The sequence below is a fragment of the Ictalurus furcatus genome, chromosome 18, assembly GCF_023375685.1.
Source record: "Ictalurus furcatus strain D&B chromosome 18, Billie_1.0, whole genome shotgun sequence".
Lineage (NCBI taxonomy): Eukaryota > Metazoa > Chordata > Actinopteri > Siluriformes > Ictaluridae > Ictalurus > Ictalurus furcatus.
Window position 1 is genome coordinate 11641621 of NC_071272.1, and position 18199 is coordinate 11659819.

Here is an 18199-nt window from a genome sequence, read left to right on the forward strand (position 1 = left end):
GGCAATATAAAAGCTGCCACGAGTCGGCGATGTGATCGAGAGTCCATCTTGAACAGTAGTCGCAGGCTCACGGAGCTGAAACAGTAAGCCGGCAATATATATATATATATATATTTTTTTTTTCCTTGTTTATGGTCACTCACAGTTTGCTTTGTCATGTTGCACAACCATACTTAAGAAACAACAACAAAAAAGCGTTTTTGGAATAGACTTCCGGGTATTTCTAAGGCGTTGCTATAGCAAGCTATAGGCCGCAAATGTAGCATTTCAGCTGCGCTAATTAGCATGTAGCGTAAATAGTGTATGCTAGTTACGTGCGCCATTGTAAATGTGTAAAGCCGGGTGGTATGCGTTAGTTGTACGGGTTAATTTATAACGAAATACTGGTATGTTTGACATGAAAATGTCTAGAAGCTAATCTGCATCATTTGCTTGCAGATTTGTATCTTTATGCGATCACTCAGTGTAAGTGTATTTTCGTGTAGATTGTTAGCCGCTAATGTTATCTTTGTATTAGAGTGATGCGCGTGCTGACTACATTGTACTTTTTTGTATGTTTTCATGTAACTTGCTTTTGAAAGGAGGCTAAAAGATAAAGTCGCGATGGCCGACGACAGTGAGCAGCAGTTCATGGAGACCTCGGAGAACGGAAACGGAGAGGAGGAGCTGAACGGAGCGACGGGCGCGGACACCCAGCTCGAGGCGGGAGGAGAGGCCGCTGAGGCCGAGTCGCAGAACGGAGCGGCGGACGGAGGGCAGATCGAAGCTAGCAAGGCAGAGGAGGACGCCGGGTGAGACGAGGCACTCGTGCCGCTGCTGCTCTAATTTGTTGTTTTAAGGCTTTTGTTTAGCTGCTCTTTGTTAGCGCCATGTGCCTGTGTATGGGGGATGGGCCCGGGATGTCTCCGTTCTATGAAGTGTGAGCATCGCCGCTCCTGATGCTGTGGAGGTTTAAACAAGTGTTGCAACTCTTAAGATGAATGCAGTTAAAGTGCGCGCTACCCGTCATGTCTTAATTTGCATATTATATATTTTTTAATGATCACTGGCACATCAAATTACAGCTTGGTGTAACTGAAGAAAGAACATTTTTCACTTGGACTACAGGGTTCCCCACAGGTCTCCGTGTATATAGGAGAAATATATATGTATATTGGAGCCTACGGGAGTCTGCCTATATGGGCTTATGATGATGGGACCCAGCTAGGTCTTATCTGTTGCTCTTATGGGCCGCAACAGGTGTGTATGTATGAACTACCATATTTGTCTTCTTGGGTTACCTTATTTTACAGTAAACCCCTATACACAAACATTACATTTAACCCACTAAAGTACAGTTAAATGTATCTTTTCAATGAAGAGAATGGTAGTTTATGCTTTATTTTTATGAAGCAAGGTTTTAGTGGCAATGATATGTACATAACTATAATAACTTGTAAATATAAAAGCTCGTAAAGGATTCCAAAAAAAAGAAAAACTTGCACTGTGCATATCTGACCTCTAAAATGAAGTATTGCAAAAACAAAATAAACAATAATTCAGTGCAGCTCATCACTTCTCAGTCTCCTTTAAAAAGAGAAAATAAACTGACCAACTTTTTTTTTTTTAATTCCCTTTTTCACAGTTGAGTCAGATGCATTTATGACAAAGAACTGCCCAGATGATGTCACGACAACCCATCAGTAAATCCTCGTGTAAAATATAGCGGCTATGGATTTGGGGTGGGGGGTTGACTGCTGGAAGTCATATGTCGTATTTAAGTTTATGTTCTGCTTGTTCAGCAGTTTGATAAATTGCTATTAAACACGTTCAGACAGATGAACGTCTAATGTTTTGGTTAACGTTATGTTCTGAAAAGTGTATAAATGTAGTTCTTACCTCAGGTACACCGACAGCAAAGTCACCTCTGGAAAATTAACAGCACAATGGCACGGATAGGGGGGAAAAGTCAGGGGGTGGGGAATGGGCATTACTGTGTGAGATCTTGCAAAAAGTTTCACAAGATCTCACAATAGTCTGGCCTCTTGCTTGTTTGTTTTTTTTTGTTTGTTTGTTTGGGTTTTTTTTGTGTTTTTTGATTAGATTGAAGTAGCTTAACTGACCAGCTATAACACTTGAACATTAGTCCAAGTGTCAAATCAACACCAACAATTAAAATAAAACACAAATTTCAACTGTGAATTTTTGTGTACTATCTCAGACCCATTTAATCAGCCTATATGAAATTGTTTTCACTTGTCTAACCCATTTGGTAAAGCAAAATGGGCCCCCGTTTTGAGCCCATGCACTCGTTTCCCATTAGTGAAACAACTAGGAGCCATCTAAGGAGCCCACCTGGATTCGCCCATGTGGGCCCCAGGTAAGATGCCCATTTTGGGTCCATGCCCACGTGGAAACCCTGTAACCAATGTGGGGCCCACGTAAACATGTTGGCTGGGACATCACGCACGACGCTGTCGCCAAACTTATTAACAAATTCAAAAGTCTGGAAGTGTTGTGGACCAACCTAGAAGTGGACTTCCACTGACAAAGGCACAACGATGTGCTGCTGACAGTCAGTGGATGTTGTGCAAATATCTTTCTAATCCATTATTTCATAAGGCATGCAATAAAGAGGATGATTAAAAGGGTTAAGAGGAATGTTTCTGGGGCACGTGTTGGAAGTTGTAAGAAGATTTATTTGCATTTTAATCTATTCATCAGGATCACTGGCATTTCAAATTAGGGTACATGAAGGACTATTTTCTCTTGGACTAATACAGTAAAATTTTATCAGAATAGAAAATAAGATTATAATGTAATTCTTATAGGAATAAATTCTTTGGTCATGGCACCATGCAAAAACTAATCTTTTGATGTATTTAGAAAATACTGCATGTTCCATCAATACCACAGACAAAAAGAAGCAGTGATAAGCAAATAATCAAGAAGGAACTGGTTACTCACTTTTATTAGTAACCATCTCAAAGAAGAGAGTTTAAAATGAAAAACGAAGACATACAATGGTGAGAGAAACTGTGGTGACTAGTGATTTGTCATTGTCAAACAGTGATCAGTAGCTGCGTTTACATGGACAACAGTAATCCACTCTTAACCTGATTAAGACCATACTTTGATTAAGAAACTACCATGTAAACAGCAATTTTTAATTACCCTGATCTAATTGAGGTCATACTCTAATTAAGCTCTAATCGAATTAAGACAGGTGGAGTGCTCCTGTTTTAGTCGCGTTATGGACGTGTATTACAGACATGTAAACGCCTTAATCACATTATGAACGTCGTGTGAGTTTTCACCGCATTTTGCGACAGGACACGATCACACACGGCAGCTCTCAACATTTTACGGCGAACAAGAGAGTTCGGCTGCGTCCCAAACTGCATATTTGCCTACTATAGGCCTGTAGTGGGGGAAAATGCATGCATCACGGAGACGCAGCCGACGGCTTCAAGCAGTTGTCTATTAGCATGTATAGCATGACAAATAATTAACTGCACTTAAAGCGCTTGTAAAAAAATTTTTTAAATAAAAACACCCAAAACTGTATACGGTACCATAACGAAGACGAACTGTATGTTGATGCATGAAATTCTGGAGGGATGTCGAACGGCATGACGCGGGCTGTTAACCTAATTATGTTCTATAACGTGTAAAATGGGAACATGACAGGAGTATTCTAAAAGCGACTCATGTAAACACCTTAATCACATTATTATCTTAATCAGAGTGAGGTCATTAATTAGATTACTGCTGTCCATGTAAACGTAGTCAGTGATTGGTCACAAGCACAGTCAGGCATTAAACACTGCTGGTGAGTCGAGTAAACCTGCTCTCATGTCGTGTGTATATATGCAGCATTTTTGATGTGAGCTGGATATCTGTACCGGGTTCAATACAGTCACTAATGTCTGCTCAAAAAGTCGCTAGATTTCTCACTAGGCTCTGTTTTTGAATGAAAGTTGCTGAAGGGGTCTAAAATGTTAAAGTCTAGAGATGTTGGCTGCACTGCATGCGCTGGTTTTAATCAGGAGCTACAATCGCTAGTGCAGCATGTTTCATCTGTTTGTTTTCTGTTATGGCTTATTACATAGTTGTTAAAGGCTTCAGCAGTTGCAGTTGTCTTGTGCAGGTCTGGAAAAGCTTTAATTTAAGGACCCTGATTTCCAGCCTTGCGAACTCCAGTGTTTTGAAAACTGTATGGATGTTCTGATACCTTGATTTACAAGTCATACATCTGTCTCATTTAGACACTTTTTTTTTTTTTTTTCCCCCCTTTCTTCTTTTTTTCCCTTCTCTTCTCTGTACTAGACAAGCTGTTCAAATCTCAGTTTTGATGTGGGGTTTTTGTTTTTTGTTTTTGTTTGGGGTTGTTTTTTTTTTTTTTTTTTTTTTTTTGCTTTGGGTTTTTTTTTTTTTTTTTAAGGCAAGAAAACAACTATTTGGGAAGTTGAAAGCAACAAATCCCCGTACTCTACTTTGATCTAATAAATACTACTGCAATCTAATATTTGTTTGTTTTTTAATTGCAGCAAAATGTTTGTTGGCGGTCTTAGCTGGGACACGAGCAAAAAAGATCTTAAGGACTACTTCTCAAAGTTCGGTGAGGTGACGGACTGTACCATCAAAATGGACTCTAACACGGGCCGGTCACGTGGTTTTGGGTTCATCCTCTTCAAAGAGGCAGCAAGTGTGGAAAAGGTATTTTATTACATCTGTACTAGGGGGTAAGTCGTGGTGGTTATGGCAGAAAGGTAGCCATACTGAGAGCTTTCCATGATTCCTAGCTCAGTATTTAGGATTGCTACTCATTTGTCAGTGCCAACAATCATGTATAAAAACTTTTAATTATTCAGGATGGAAAAGGTGGGGAGGAAATAAGCCGTGGTACAAAATAAATTAGAATATCAGTTACTTGTTGCCATCCATCAATTTTGGAAATGCACGGACATTATCTGTCGTGACTCAGGAAAATGTTAGAGAGAAATTACATGGCAATATCAATAGGCATATTTCTTAGCCCTTTTGTATGTTGCAGGTGTTGCAGCAAAAGGAACACCGGCTAGATGGAAGACAGATTGATCCCAAGAAAGCGATGGCAATGAAGAAGGACCCTGTTAAGAAAATATTTGTTGGCGGACTCAACCCTGAGACTACGGAAGAAAAGATTCGGGAATACTTTGGGGCTTTTGGCGAGGTGAGTACTCGCCAAGTGAATTTTAACTACACCTTTCATCTACAAGTGTTTGAATACTGAATTTTTTATTTATTTATTTTTAAGATTGAATCTATTGAACTTCCCACGGATCCAAAAACAAGCAAGAGAAGGGGTTTCGTCTTTATTACTTATAAGGAGGAGTCGTCTGTCAAGAAAGTCCTAGAAAAGAAATACCATACTGTTAATGGAAGCAAGGTAATAAAAGGAAATGCTTTTTAAACACGTGTGTGGATGATGATTCATGTGTAAATGTTGAAATAGCATGTTAAACTTTGTACTGCTCAAGGTTTGTAGAGGTAACCACTTGTGTATAGAGAAGAGTGTGCTCGATGTTAAGAGCCTTTACAGAATGTGTGCTCTTTAGGGGGTGTTGTGTTTCAGTTGGCCCGAACTGCCCTGGGGTAATGCAGCTGCTGGACTATTATTAATTATTCTTTTCCATTTCAGTGTGAAATTAAAGTTGCCCAGCCTAAGGAGGTCTACCAGCAGCAGCAGTATGGTGGTCGTGGTGGTGGCTACGGAGGTCGGGGCAGGGGTCGTGGTGGTATGTCAGATCTTATCAGTCTGGAATGTTTTGTCATGTGGTCATTTTGAAGAGTTGGTGGAAATTTAAGAGCTAGTTTTTACCTTGACATAAGGAGTCTGAAAGTGTTGTGCGGCAGAGATTAGTCATTCTTGTCAGCGTGGACATGTAGATGGTTGCTGTGTGCAGTATGACTAAGGGTTGTGCAATTTGAGTGTTTCTTTGTTTACTGAATACACATGCATAACCAAGATGACCTTTTAGAAGTAAACTTGGCCCTGTGGAAAATTTCCTTCTCAGGCCAACACCAGAATTGGAACCAGGGATACGGCAACTACTGGAACCAGGGCTATGGCAATCAGGGATATGGCTACGGTGGACAGCAAGGCTACGGCAACTATGGGGGTTATGGCAACTATGACTATTCTCCTGGCTACTATGGCTATGGTGGTGGATATGACTACAGTAAGTGCACAGGCTGTCTGCTTCCGCTTGCCTGATCACCATGGTTCACTTACCTTTGCACAGAGGTGCTCAGATCCTCTTTCTCGTCTTTCAGACCAGGGCAATACGAGCTATGGGAAAACTCCAAGACGTGGAGGCCACCAGAGTAGCTACAAGCCATACTGATCACGTGTAGTGCAGGTATGCGTTTTTTGACTCTTCTGTGGTTAAGCGTAGGTACTTTATTAGTTTTATTTGGAATTCATTAAAATGCCCCACAACTCAATTTTATTCGCTGGATTATAAAAGTTTAAAACTATAAACCGCCATAGATTAGAAGGGCTATGGGAAGCCACTGAATCTTACTAGCGTTTATAAAATGTGCATCTGAACTACACTACTTGATCAATAAGGGTTGAGGTGGTGGTGGACTGCTCAATTTGCATGTTGGAGATTTAAACTATTCTTCTACAATTAAATGCGGTAGAATATTCTGCTTTGCTTAATGCTTGGTGCCTTTTTTTCTGTTGGAATATAATAACTCTTATTCAGCTCTTTACTCCTTATTCTTTAGGAGCATGTCCTTTCTCTTTCTCTTCCTACCTTGTTATGCACTCAGTCATTCCTGCACCTTTTCCTCTCTTCAGGCCATAAGTATGTTCAATCCAAGAACCCATAACAGCAGCAAGAGGTCATACAAGATGGGACTCTCTCCTTTTTTTGGTATGATGGGACTCGTGCTCCATTTGTACAGGACAACGGATGAATGGGGACGCTGTGTCTCGTTCCACACTTTTTATTTCTTATTTTATTTTCTTTGTCCACATTTCCAGTTGTGGAAGTGTAATTTTTACTGTACTTTTTGGTACCTTTTTTGAATCTAATGTATTGTATGGTTGTATTTTACATGTCAACTGAATTTACAGCGTATGAGGATCATGAGCTGCCAGAGCTTTTGAAATAAAATGTTTGAGTAATTTTTTTTCCGGTGTTTCCAGGATTTACCATTTCTTTTGTTGCTTCAATTCACATGCACAGACCGGAGTGGGGGGGGTGATGGGACAAGGGGAGTGATTGGTTTAGAGTTGTCTAGTAACATAGCATCTGGGTCATGTTTTCTGCAGTTGGCAGTTTTGATTCATTTTGACTTTTGCGTTTTTAACTTGGTAAACCTTTAAATGGTAGTAATCAGTAAGATTAAGCTTAATGCCTGTAACAAGGTGGCTTTTCTGCCTTTATTGAGCTCATATTCCTATAGTGTAATTGATAAATTGTTAGAAATAAACCTTTTGTTTAATATTTGTCTATCGTTTTGTCATATATTTTTGTAATGCTACTGCTAATGTCTTGGGGGTTTTAGGTAAAAAAAAAAAAAAAAAAAAAAAACTTTAAATTAATGTTATGGTCCATAAGCCTACTGTTGCATGTCTGTTTATATCTAGTTAACTGGACATTCTGACTTGTTCATCAAAATTTGTCCAAGTTTCTTGAGTCTAGATGACATCTACCTTGTCCGATTTTAAAATCGGCACCATGTGGCAAGACCTGCAGATGCTTTGATTCTGCTGATGGTGAACGGTCTTCACTCATGGCTATATGTACCAGGCAGCTCTCAGTGCAGTAAAGCTCAAGGACAAATATTTAATAGTCGTTTTCTGACTTCTTGAAGAATATTTAGAAATTGGTGCATTTTGTAAAATATTCTGGGCCACATCACCTGGTAGACCTGATGCATGGAACTCCCCTCCTTTGGAGGTTGACTTGTGTAATTTCATTGAAGTCTTAAAGATGCTTGTGTACTCGGTGTGTGTTTATGTAATTTGGGGCAGTTGCACAAATCTCAGCACACATTTCTTCAGGTGCTTCCTATACCAGTAATGATCCAACACACTAAGGTGGGGGGTGGATCTGTTTGTAATTAAATGCAGCCTTCACTGAAAAGGGATGGAAATACAAATGATTATTATATAATCATTTAATTATAATAAAGCAAACTTATTATACACAGAATTGTCCACTTTATTAGGTATGCATTATTTGTTATTGGCACTCATTGGCCAGAGTATAAAGTATTCTTACTGGCCACTTTATTTAACAAAAGAAAAACCTACCTTATTAGTATACCTTGTATGTGGATGTACAGTTAGTCTGATTAAGACAAATTGTTAAAATTAAAAAAAAATTACCTCTGGTTTTACTATGGGACAAAGTAGCACACCACCCAAATATGTTATTAGGAGTTTAATTTGATGTCATGTATACCCTAAAAATTTTCACTCCCCAATACAGTTTATGTCCACATCTTCAGTGGATAATATCACATGGTTACTGTGGACTTGTACCGAAGGACAACACACTTGGTGGTGTTTGAATTTACAGCATACAGTTGTAGAGGAGTAACGACTTCTAATCCTACAAACCGGTGTCACCCAGAAGATGGGATCTCTTAAGGTTCTTCACCACTGTAGCCTCATGCCTGGATCTTAATGAACTATTTGTGTAAAGCTGCTTTGTGATATTGTCTATTATTAAAAGGGCCATTCAATAGAATTGCAATAAATGAAGAGTATTGACTATCAGAAGTATTCTATATATAAATAAAAATTGGACACTTGCTTTCTTTTTTGTAAATATCAATTCAGATTTTGTGTCATTTCATTCTTAAATATATTGTGTTATGGTATATAAATGTGAAGTAGTAGTTTATAGTGTTGTAATTTAATACATTTGTCTACAGTACATCAGCCATAACATTAAAACCACCTGCCTAATATTTGTCTAGGTCCACTTCATACCATCAAAACAGCTCTGACCCGTTGAGGATTGGACTCCACAAGACCTAGACGTTAGCAGCAGATCCTTTAATTCCTCTAAGTTCTGAGGTGGGGCCTCCATGGATCAGACTTGTTTGTCCACACATCCCACAAATGCTTGATCAGATTGAGATCTGGGGAATTTGGAGTAAACACCTTGAACTCTTTGTCATGTTCCTCAAACCGTTCCTGAACAGTTTTTGCTGTATGGCAGGGCCCATTATCCTGCTGAAAGAGGCCACTGCCATGAAGGGTTGTACTTGGTCTGCAACCAAGTGAGATGTAACATTATGATATCCACCAGGTATGTATATGATATCGCATGGTGGCTAGTACGTTCGCCTCACGCAGTCGCACGTAGGTGTAGAGCCCAGGCTAGCCAATAGAAAGCAAGGAAAATCCGGGAGGCGGGTCGGACGAACCTAGCGAAAAAAATGCGGTTAGAATCCCACCTTGGCTAAAAAAATGATTTATTAAAAACTTGTTTTTAATGTCGAATCCATAACAATATGATAAACAAAAATAAAAGTCATTTCCTAAGAGTTTTCTTTGTTTAAGGTGAGGAAAATGTAAAAATGATCATTAATAAACCATTATTGATGGGGACATTGTCATTAGTAGTTACTGTTTCAAATATTTAGATATTTCTATTTAAATTGAAAACTCCACACAATATTTTGATGTTTTGATCAAGTTTTAGTATATTTTTATTGTCTGTTACATATTGTAACTATGTAACTTTTTTAAAAGAGGCATTGTCAACATTTTGTCACGAAATAAACGTAAAGGACACTAGGATGGACACAAGTGCAGATAAGAGCTTTTACTTAAAGAGAGGCAGGCAGACAAATCCAAAACATCAGACAATAGCGTGGTCAAAAAACAGGCATAAATGAGGCAAAACCAGAATCAAGAACAAGGGCGAGAACGAGATCAAAACAATAACACATGAACCGAATAACAACCGCTTGGTATACGGGAAAACTCACATAATACTTCGCAAAGTCATGGTGTTAGAACAGTCTCTTATATACTGTGATTGTGAGTGTGTGTGAGTGGAATTGTTTGTAGGCCGCCGTGCAGTATGGGAAATGTAGTCACTGGTTTGCTGTGATATGACATTTACTATTTTGATACACTTTCAGTGTAAAATTAACTGTTAAAGGAGAATGTGAAATTCATAATTTGTCAAAATTAAAATAACTATAACTATATACTAAATACATGCAGAGTGTGTTATAGTAAGTTATTGAAAATACCTATTGAAAAATACTTATTGCAAATAAGGACTAAGAGTTAAAACATTTACAAATACAAGCATGATACAAACATATTTACAAACACACAAGCCAAATAACTTTTTTTTTCTTTTTTCTTTTTTTTTTTTTTTTAAATACAAAGATATCTGTACACAATTCCACAATGGTAAAGAGAGCGAGCGAGCCATACACAGACCATAAATGCTGTGTTTCACAACAGAGTTATTTTCTCTTTTCAACAATCCACCTCTGCCTCTCAGCCTCATAGAATGGAGACTGCTGAAACTCTGCCCATGTCATCTCTGCATTCATTCCCTGTGCCTGATACAGGGAGAGCACTTTAGCAGGACAGGAAATGTATTTGCCTGCCACTCCAGGGAAACCAGTATGGATATGAGGATTGTTTTTGTGGCTGGTGGCAGAACCTGCACAGATGACTAGAAGGATGCTCCACTAATGATTTCCTCTTGCCTCTCTCTTCAATCACCCTCTTCCTCTCTGCCCCCTCTGCTTAGAGGCCTCCAGCTCCCGCTGAAAGAAGGGAGTATCTGCAAAAATCTTCAAATAACATCCTGGGGTTGGTCAGTCCCTCTGCAGAGTATGCCTCAAAGACTTTTCTGGAACAGTAGAAGTATTTAACATCACCAGCCTGATAAAAGAAATGCACCAAGGAGCCATCACCCAGGTAACGAGACTTTGGCTGACCACAAGCTAAACAGGATCTAATTAGTTTTTTTTGGTGTCTGCTGCTGCTGTTGTTGTTGCAGGGCTGCCTGCTGCTTCTCTAGGGTGTCTTTAACCATCTTCTCAACTGCTGCCTGTGTCAGAGGGACGTCTTCAGGAACACCCTTTGCAGGTGGATTGAATGGAGCGGGTGGCTGTATTGTTCCTGACCATATCTTCTCTTTGAGGTGTTGATTTGTCTTGCAAAGAATGATTGTCTTGAATCCTTCTTGCCTCTTCAGATAGGTCCCGGCGTAAATGACCTGATGGGCTTCTCCTGAAGGACACTTTGATTCTCCCAGGGGGAAAAAATGTTTTCTTCATGCTGACAGCCTGAGTAGTACCCATAGATATGAACAATTGACATAAATAAATATATAAAAGCATTTACATAGTTATGCATAATGTTTTGTAAAGTAAAATTATGGTAATTGATTATTTTAAAATGACTTGACAGGTTTCATGTTAGAGTAAAAGATCAATGACCCAACATTTAATTATACAACTATTGAAAAGATACACATCTACTCTAATATATTCTAACCTAATCTAATATAATTGTGTGATCTGCTCACTTGTTACCAAAAGACTTTATTTTACTGTGTGTTTGACTAAACGTATAATAATATTTCTGAATTGACCCTACATATATAGTTACAAACCATTCAAATGATATTCATAATATACCGATTTTTCTTTTGAGTAAATAAGTGTACAGTTCACTTTACCTGCCGCTTTATTGTGCTTTTTTTTCAGGTAAAATGATGAATGTTACCCTAACCCTAATCTGCCGTCTGGGTAAAAAAAAGAAACAAAAAAAAGAGAAGAAAGACGAAAAAATAAAGCCGATAAAATATTAACTGGTTGATAGGCAGTGGAGGCAATTCAATATGTAGGTCTTCAAAAAAAAAAAAAAAAAAACAAGCCTCGAAACAGCCCCATAGAGTCAACATGTGGCCAAAAATATATTGCATCCTTAGTGATAAGAACTACCATCGAGAATGAAAATGGTAGGTTATGGAAAGTTAAGAAGAACTTTAATATTATTGCTGACCTCCTATTTTCTTCTGTGGGCTTCTATAGTGACTTTAAACAGCTCAGTTTTCGTAGTGTAGTAGTTATCACGGTTGCCTCATGTGCTGAAAGGTCCCCAGTTCGAAACCGGGCAGTAACACAGATGGCTTTTTATTGCGTTTATATTTTTTAATTCATAAAATACTATAACCTACGAGAAGAATTAATCCAATACTAGCTTACATGCAACCCCTGACACCCCTGGATTACGCTAATCAAAGCTCTGTTTATGTGTCCATCATTCAACGTGGTGTCAGAAGACAGTTCGTGAACGAACTTCGTCTTAGAGGATTAAGGCGATAGTCAAGTTTTCATCTAAAATACTTGAAACGAGAACTCCACAAAAGACTGAGCTAATCTGCACAGTGCACATCAATGGACATTCAGTCGACCTTAAAGTGGACACTGGTGCCAAATGCAATGTTATTTCTGAAGCTTTATTCATAAAAGTAAAAAACAGAGAAGAATTAAGCTAATCAAAGAACACCAAGCTCATAGCCTATGGAGGTGAGAAATTCACACAGCAGGTCTTGCCAAATTCACCTGCCAGTCATCATAAAAGGTACACAACCTCTTGTTCTATGTGGTAAAGAGAAATGTGCAACCATTGATACCAGACTCTTTACGAATGAAACTCGTCTCATTTAACAAAGAAATTCACCACGTGTCAGCAGATGAGGATTCAAGTTTTCCAAACCAAATTCATTTTGAATATGCAAACCTTTTCAAGGATGAAATTGGTGGGTTTCCAGTAATATATTCAATGAAACTGGACAGCCATGCAGGAGAACGTCAAAGCAGAACTACAAATGATGGTCAATATAGGTGTCCTTACCCCAGTCTCTGAGCCCACTGAATGGGTATCATCAATGGTGGCCAACCACAAAAAGAATTCAGAGAAGATAAGGTTATGCATTGACCCAAGAGACCTCAATAAGGCCTGTCTACGTCCACACCACCCCTTGCGTATGGTGGAAGAAGTTGCATCTCAAATGCTAAACTCCTCTGTCTTTTCTGCCATAGACGCAAAACGTTTTTGGCAGATTTCTCTTGATGATAAATCATCGATGCTGACGAAATTCAACACCCAGTTTGGGAGATTCATGCCATTTAGAAATAGCTCAGCCAGTAAGGGGTTCCAAAGACCCATGGAACAAATATTTGTGGGCTATCCATGTGTTATTATAATGGATGATATTCTTGTGGGAGGAAAGGATCTCAGGACAAAAATCTCAGGAAAGTGCTGGATCGTGCAAGAAAGTTTAACCTCAGACTGAACCCTGTCAAATGTAAATTTCGGCTAGCAGAGGTATGTTATGTAGGACATGTGTTCACAAGTGAAGGACTAAAGCCAGACCCTTCAATGATTAAGGCAATCACAGAGATGAGCGTCCCAGAAAATGTCACAGCCCTACAAGGCTTTCTAGGTATGGTTAATTACCTTGGAGTTTCAGTGACCTTTCAGCATCCTTACGAGCGCTGACTCAAAGATGTCGGATAGTGCTGGCTTAAACAACATCAAGATGCATTTGACGCGTTGAAAGAGCGCATCACTAGCTCACCAACACTGAGATTCTACGACGTCCAAAAGCCTGTTACGCTGACATGTGATGCTTCATAGTATGTACTTGGTGCGGCATTCCTTCAGCAAAATTCTCCTACAGCATGTGCCTCATGCACCCTGATGTCAGTAGTAACTGAGTCATCGTAGCGGTATGTTGATGCTGCTGTTACGGGTGCAAATTACCAACAGTGTAGAGTGCCACGAAAGAGTCTAAGTTGGAAGGCATGCTAGAGTAATGTGCCGTTCTCTTAGACAGGTTTTAATGTTGAGTTCAGATGCTGATTGACCGCGGATACGTAGGAGTCCGACCCGTCGGTGAAGGCTCTGGATAACCTCGGAGAAACTGTTCCAGTAATGGATGGTGAGCCAACCCCACTTGATCTAGAACCTGATTGCAGCTAGGAGGTTGCAATTTCAGCACACTGCGTCCGAGAGCTTTGATTTATTTTTCCCTTGGCCCAAAGGATCAGGTAGAACTGTGTACACATTGACACTTGTTTCCTTTGGAGGAGGACACTCAGACTGCACTGACTCAGTACTCGGTAAACCGAGGGACTGTGAACTCTGTCTCACCAAGACTAGTTAAGTTAGTAGTTCGATGTGATCTGATTTGAGTACCACTTTGTTTGAAGGATGTTGTGTTAACTTAATAATTGTTTTTAGTGTATAAGTTTGGGATTCTGATTTTTTATTTATTTCATTTATTTTATTTCCTTACTGTTATATTTGTTCCTATTGGTTATTTTATACAATATGCAAAGTTAACTTAATTTGTGTCCTGGCATATTACTTCACTGTCATCATCCAACTCGTGGCTCCAGCGAGTGAATCTATAGTCTTTTGATCTGGCCCAGTTCCGACCATCTAGGTATCTCGACTACTCATTACAGTCATCACACGCTGTAATACCCCGGTAAGTGACCCGCCCTCGACAAGCAGGTTACAACTACATTTATGGGAAGAAGATCAACATTGAAACAGACCAAACAACAAGCCACTGCACATGGCACCAGCACAATTACAATGCATGATGTCGAGGCTCCAAAAGTACGATTTTGTGATAAGCTATAAGAAGGGAAAACACGTGTATCTGGCAGACACCCTTTCACGTGCCCCAATGAAGAACACAGAAGTGCTTAGCAATGAAAGGGTTTAATTTGAGCAATACAGGGGTGGAGACATGACATAAACAAACACACAAGTACAAAGTAAAAAAATGTTTGACAACCCAGAAGCGCTCAATGTCGCACTATGGGCTGCTGAGCACACTGCTCGCTCCGGCACTCAGTGCGAGGGGTCTGACAGTACCATAGCAGCATAATTAGCATCCATCCTTTGAGATCTTTGCTCCCCTGGTGCTTGGCCAGGAGACCATCAGTGGCATTTCTCATTGGATCTGTCCATCTGTTGTGGTCCAAATCAAAGACTCAACCACTGTCTTAATAATGAGTCTTTATTAATCACATATGCATTACAGCACATTGAAATTGGTCCAATGCAAGCTGCACAGGGAGAAGCAACTATGGTGGTGTGCTCAACAGTTCTAAAGGTGATTCAAAAAATTACTTAAATAAAGTATTTGAGTCTTTGTGTACATATATGAGACAGACAGGTTACACATATTGTTGCCTGTATGAATAATGTAATTACCCGCATCTAACAGAAATTCAGCAGACCTTTGTTCCTTTACAGTCACAGGACTTGGAGTGTAAAAGTGGTGAAATAAGACAGTCTGTGGGCTTGCCTCTGGTTCTGCACCAAGAGGGGTCTCAGCAGAAGAGGAATCATCTATCCACTCCTGAAATTGAGCAAAATGAGTATATGCAAATGAGGAAAAAAAGTACAAATCAATTATGAAGTGATATAAATCTTTTTCTCCATTATCAATTAAAAACAAAGTGGTAAAAGCATACCTTAGATGGAATTGAGGACTCAAAGTCAGATGAAGATTCTACTTGCACTTCCTGTGCTTTTGTTTGTCAAACCCAAGAGGCACTGGTTAACAGCCTGGCTCCACATACTGTAGAACAAACCTCTCTCCTATGTCCCTGCTGGACGTATGCAAGGCTGGATATTTGGGCTGCCCTTTCAATCTCACAGAGGCACTGTTTAACTCTATCATTAACATAGGGTCAAACACTGCAGGTAGGCTGCTTCAGGTCTACCAGCCACTGATGATTCCAGCATGCCATCCCTGTGCCTGGAACAGCTCAGGAGAGATATGATTGCCTGTTACCCACTGAGCCTGGTGAAAATGAAACCCCTCTTGCTGTGAATTGTCTCTGATAGGGATCCACATTTTCACAGCAGCTCCTTCAACCTTTACATGATTGAACACGGATATGTATATATGGATATATATTTGGAAAATATTTGTGTTTGTCTACTTTTAATTATGACTCTTTATTGTTTAAATATTTTAAAATTCATATTTTATGCTTATTTATTTATCAATTATCCAACAGTATTTATCATTGCTATTATTTTAATTCAATTAACAGTGACCATGAGCAGAGAGCTTACATTTAACTGTTTATGACAGACCTCCTGATTAAAACTTAAACAAAAAAAGATTGGCATCTGGATCCGTTTCGGTCGTAAAAATTCCGATCGGTGCATCCCTAATGAACACCATTAAACTAAAGCACTTTGCATCTGACGGGTAAATGAAGTCACCTAATCACATCCTATATGAGATAATTCAGATATATACACACTATACACAGAGCAGTTCGAGAACTGACTCCAGCCCAGAACCATGACAGCGGAAAATGTCTAATAGTGTAGCTTTAAATATATTTAAGAGGAGCAGACTTCAAAGACTGAACATTGAGGTTTATTGTTTACAAGGTAGAACAGGTTAACGGTTTTTGTTTTGTTTTTTGTTTTTTTTTGCATACAGCCTGTAAAATTAACTGAAAATATTACATTTAGTTTATTAGAAGATAAATTAATGTGTCAAGATGCTCAGTAAAACGTAACAGATCATTTCCTTATAAAACTACACTAAATGTACCGGAGACTACTAATAATTTTTATAGCAAATGGTTGTCACACCAAATATACTTTCTTTAACTTATTTCTGTTTACTGCTCTTTATAGTATTTTTAATTAAAAGCATTTAATTTCATAATATTTGAAAGCATCTTTGCTGTACAGTATTTCTTTGCATGTGCCTAAGACTATTGCACAGTACTGTATATAATATAATTTGATAGTATCATGCTAGTATGTGCAATTTAATATGCCATAAACAGGTTGATCTAGATAATTCTGGACATAACAGATGTGACATTAATGCAGCCGCTTGGTTCACTTACTCTGCTCTGTAGGACATTTGGGTGGAGACAGACTCAGCATCGTCTTCTCCAGTTCCTCACCCTCTTCCATTACTGTGAAATTAAACAAATGCATCAGTGGACTGTAAGAATCGATATAAACAAGTATAAATGTGGTTTATTCATTTGGATAAGCAGAGAAAATGCATGAAGTGGAAGTTGCAGAAGGAGTTGATGGTGAGGATGAAGGTGAAGCAGAAGGGGCTATGGTCACCTGTCTTTTCTGCTTTAAAAGATATTGCTGCAACTGGTACATTTTACTTCCTGTAATACAGCTCTTCCCCATTATAAAGGCACCAGCCTATCAGCCCTAGTATTCCAGATCTTCTTCCAGGTGTCTTGAGCTCATGCCCCAAATCCAACAACATTGTCATTTTCCGAGAAAACTGGTGCTGGCATCTCTGAAAGGTATCTCCGGAGATCCTTGTTTTCTTTTAAAGCCTCTTGACTACTCAAAGAAGAAAATGAGACTATCCTTGCAAGGACCCTCTACGTTGAACTGCCCAGCCTGTTTTTCAGTCTTCGGAAATCCAAAATGCTGCCACACCTCCGACTTGAATGAGGATGGGGCATCCTCAACATCAACATCTACACTTGCCGCTGCCATATTTACTACTAACGCTACAATTTACTCGCTGCTGCCATGCCTATAAAGCAAGGTCACAGTATACAGCTTCAGCGCCCCGATGTTTAAAAGGTGTATCGTGATTCATTTAACATCTCAACTGACTGGAATCGTCATGTTTTCATCGATTTTCAACTGGCTGGGAGTGCATCATTACATCCCTACCCATAGATATGAACAGCTGACATAAATAAATATATAAAGCATTTACATAGTTATGTATAATGTTTTATGAAATAAAAATAGGATAACTGATTATTTAAAAATGACTTGACACATTTCAGGTTGGAGTAAAAGATCACCCTGCTGAAAAAACAGTAGAAACCCTCATAGAATTTGAAATGTTATAATGGGAATTGTTTTGGTTTTATGGAAATTGTAATGGTCCCTGTGGGTCTCTACTTGTACTTTGTTACCTTCTATTGGTGGCATTATGTCTAGTGGATACCATTAAGGATCAGTAAGGGTAATGGTTTTAAAGGTTAGTTGATGGTTTGTAATGGTATTTGTAGTGGATAATGGTATTTATAGATTAAACCATTAGAATATCTGTAATGGTTTCTATTGTTGTTTTTTTCCCCCCAGAACAACGACCCAACATTTAATTATACAACTACTGAA

The 18199-nt window shown here is 39.0% G+C and overlaps 1 protein-coding gene across 2 annotated transcripts; it reads left to right on the plus strand.

Moving 5' to 3' along the window:
• Window positions 1-8819, plus strand: LOC128622551 (heterogeneous nuclear ribonucleoprotein A/B). 2 transcript variants are annotated; one of them, XM_053649157.1, is made up of 9 exons: window positions 1-83; window positions 582-791; window positions 4530-4698; window positions 5036-5194; window positions 5279-5410; window positions 5663-5759; window positions 6039-6203; window positions 6298-6383; window positions 6830-8819. In XM_053649157.1, the coding sequence occupies exons 2-8, from the start codon at window positions 604-606 to the stop codon at window positions 6366-6368; spliced, it is 981 nt and encodes a 326-aa protein (XP_053505132.1). In that variant the 5' UTR covers window positions 1-83; window positions 582-603; the 3' UTR covers window positions 6369-6383; window positions 6830-8819. The 2 variants fall into 2 exon arrangements, with proteins under 2 accessions (XP_053505132.1, XP_053505133.1); XM_053649158.1 differs by lacking the exon at window positions 6298-6383.
• The last annotated feature ends 9380 nt before the right edge of the window (window positions 8820-18199 follow it).

Bases quoted from the DNA above. Each gene is read 5' to 3' on its own strand.
- LOC128622551 (XM_053649157.1), top strand. From the start codon at position 604: ATGGCCGACGACAGTGAGCAGCAGTTCATGGAGACCTCGGAGAACGGA. The intron at 792-4,529 runs GTGAGACGAGGC...TTTTAATTGCAG, and splicing joins AAGGCAGAGGAGGACGCCGG to CAAAATGTTTGTTGGCGGTC. The intron at 6,204-6,297 runs GTAAGTGCACAG...CTCGTCTTTCAG, and splicing joins TGGTGGTGGATATGACTACA to ACCAGGGCAATACGAGCTAT.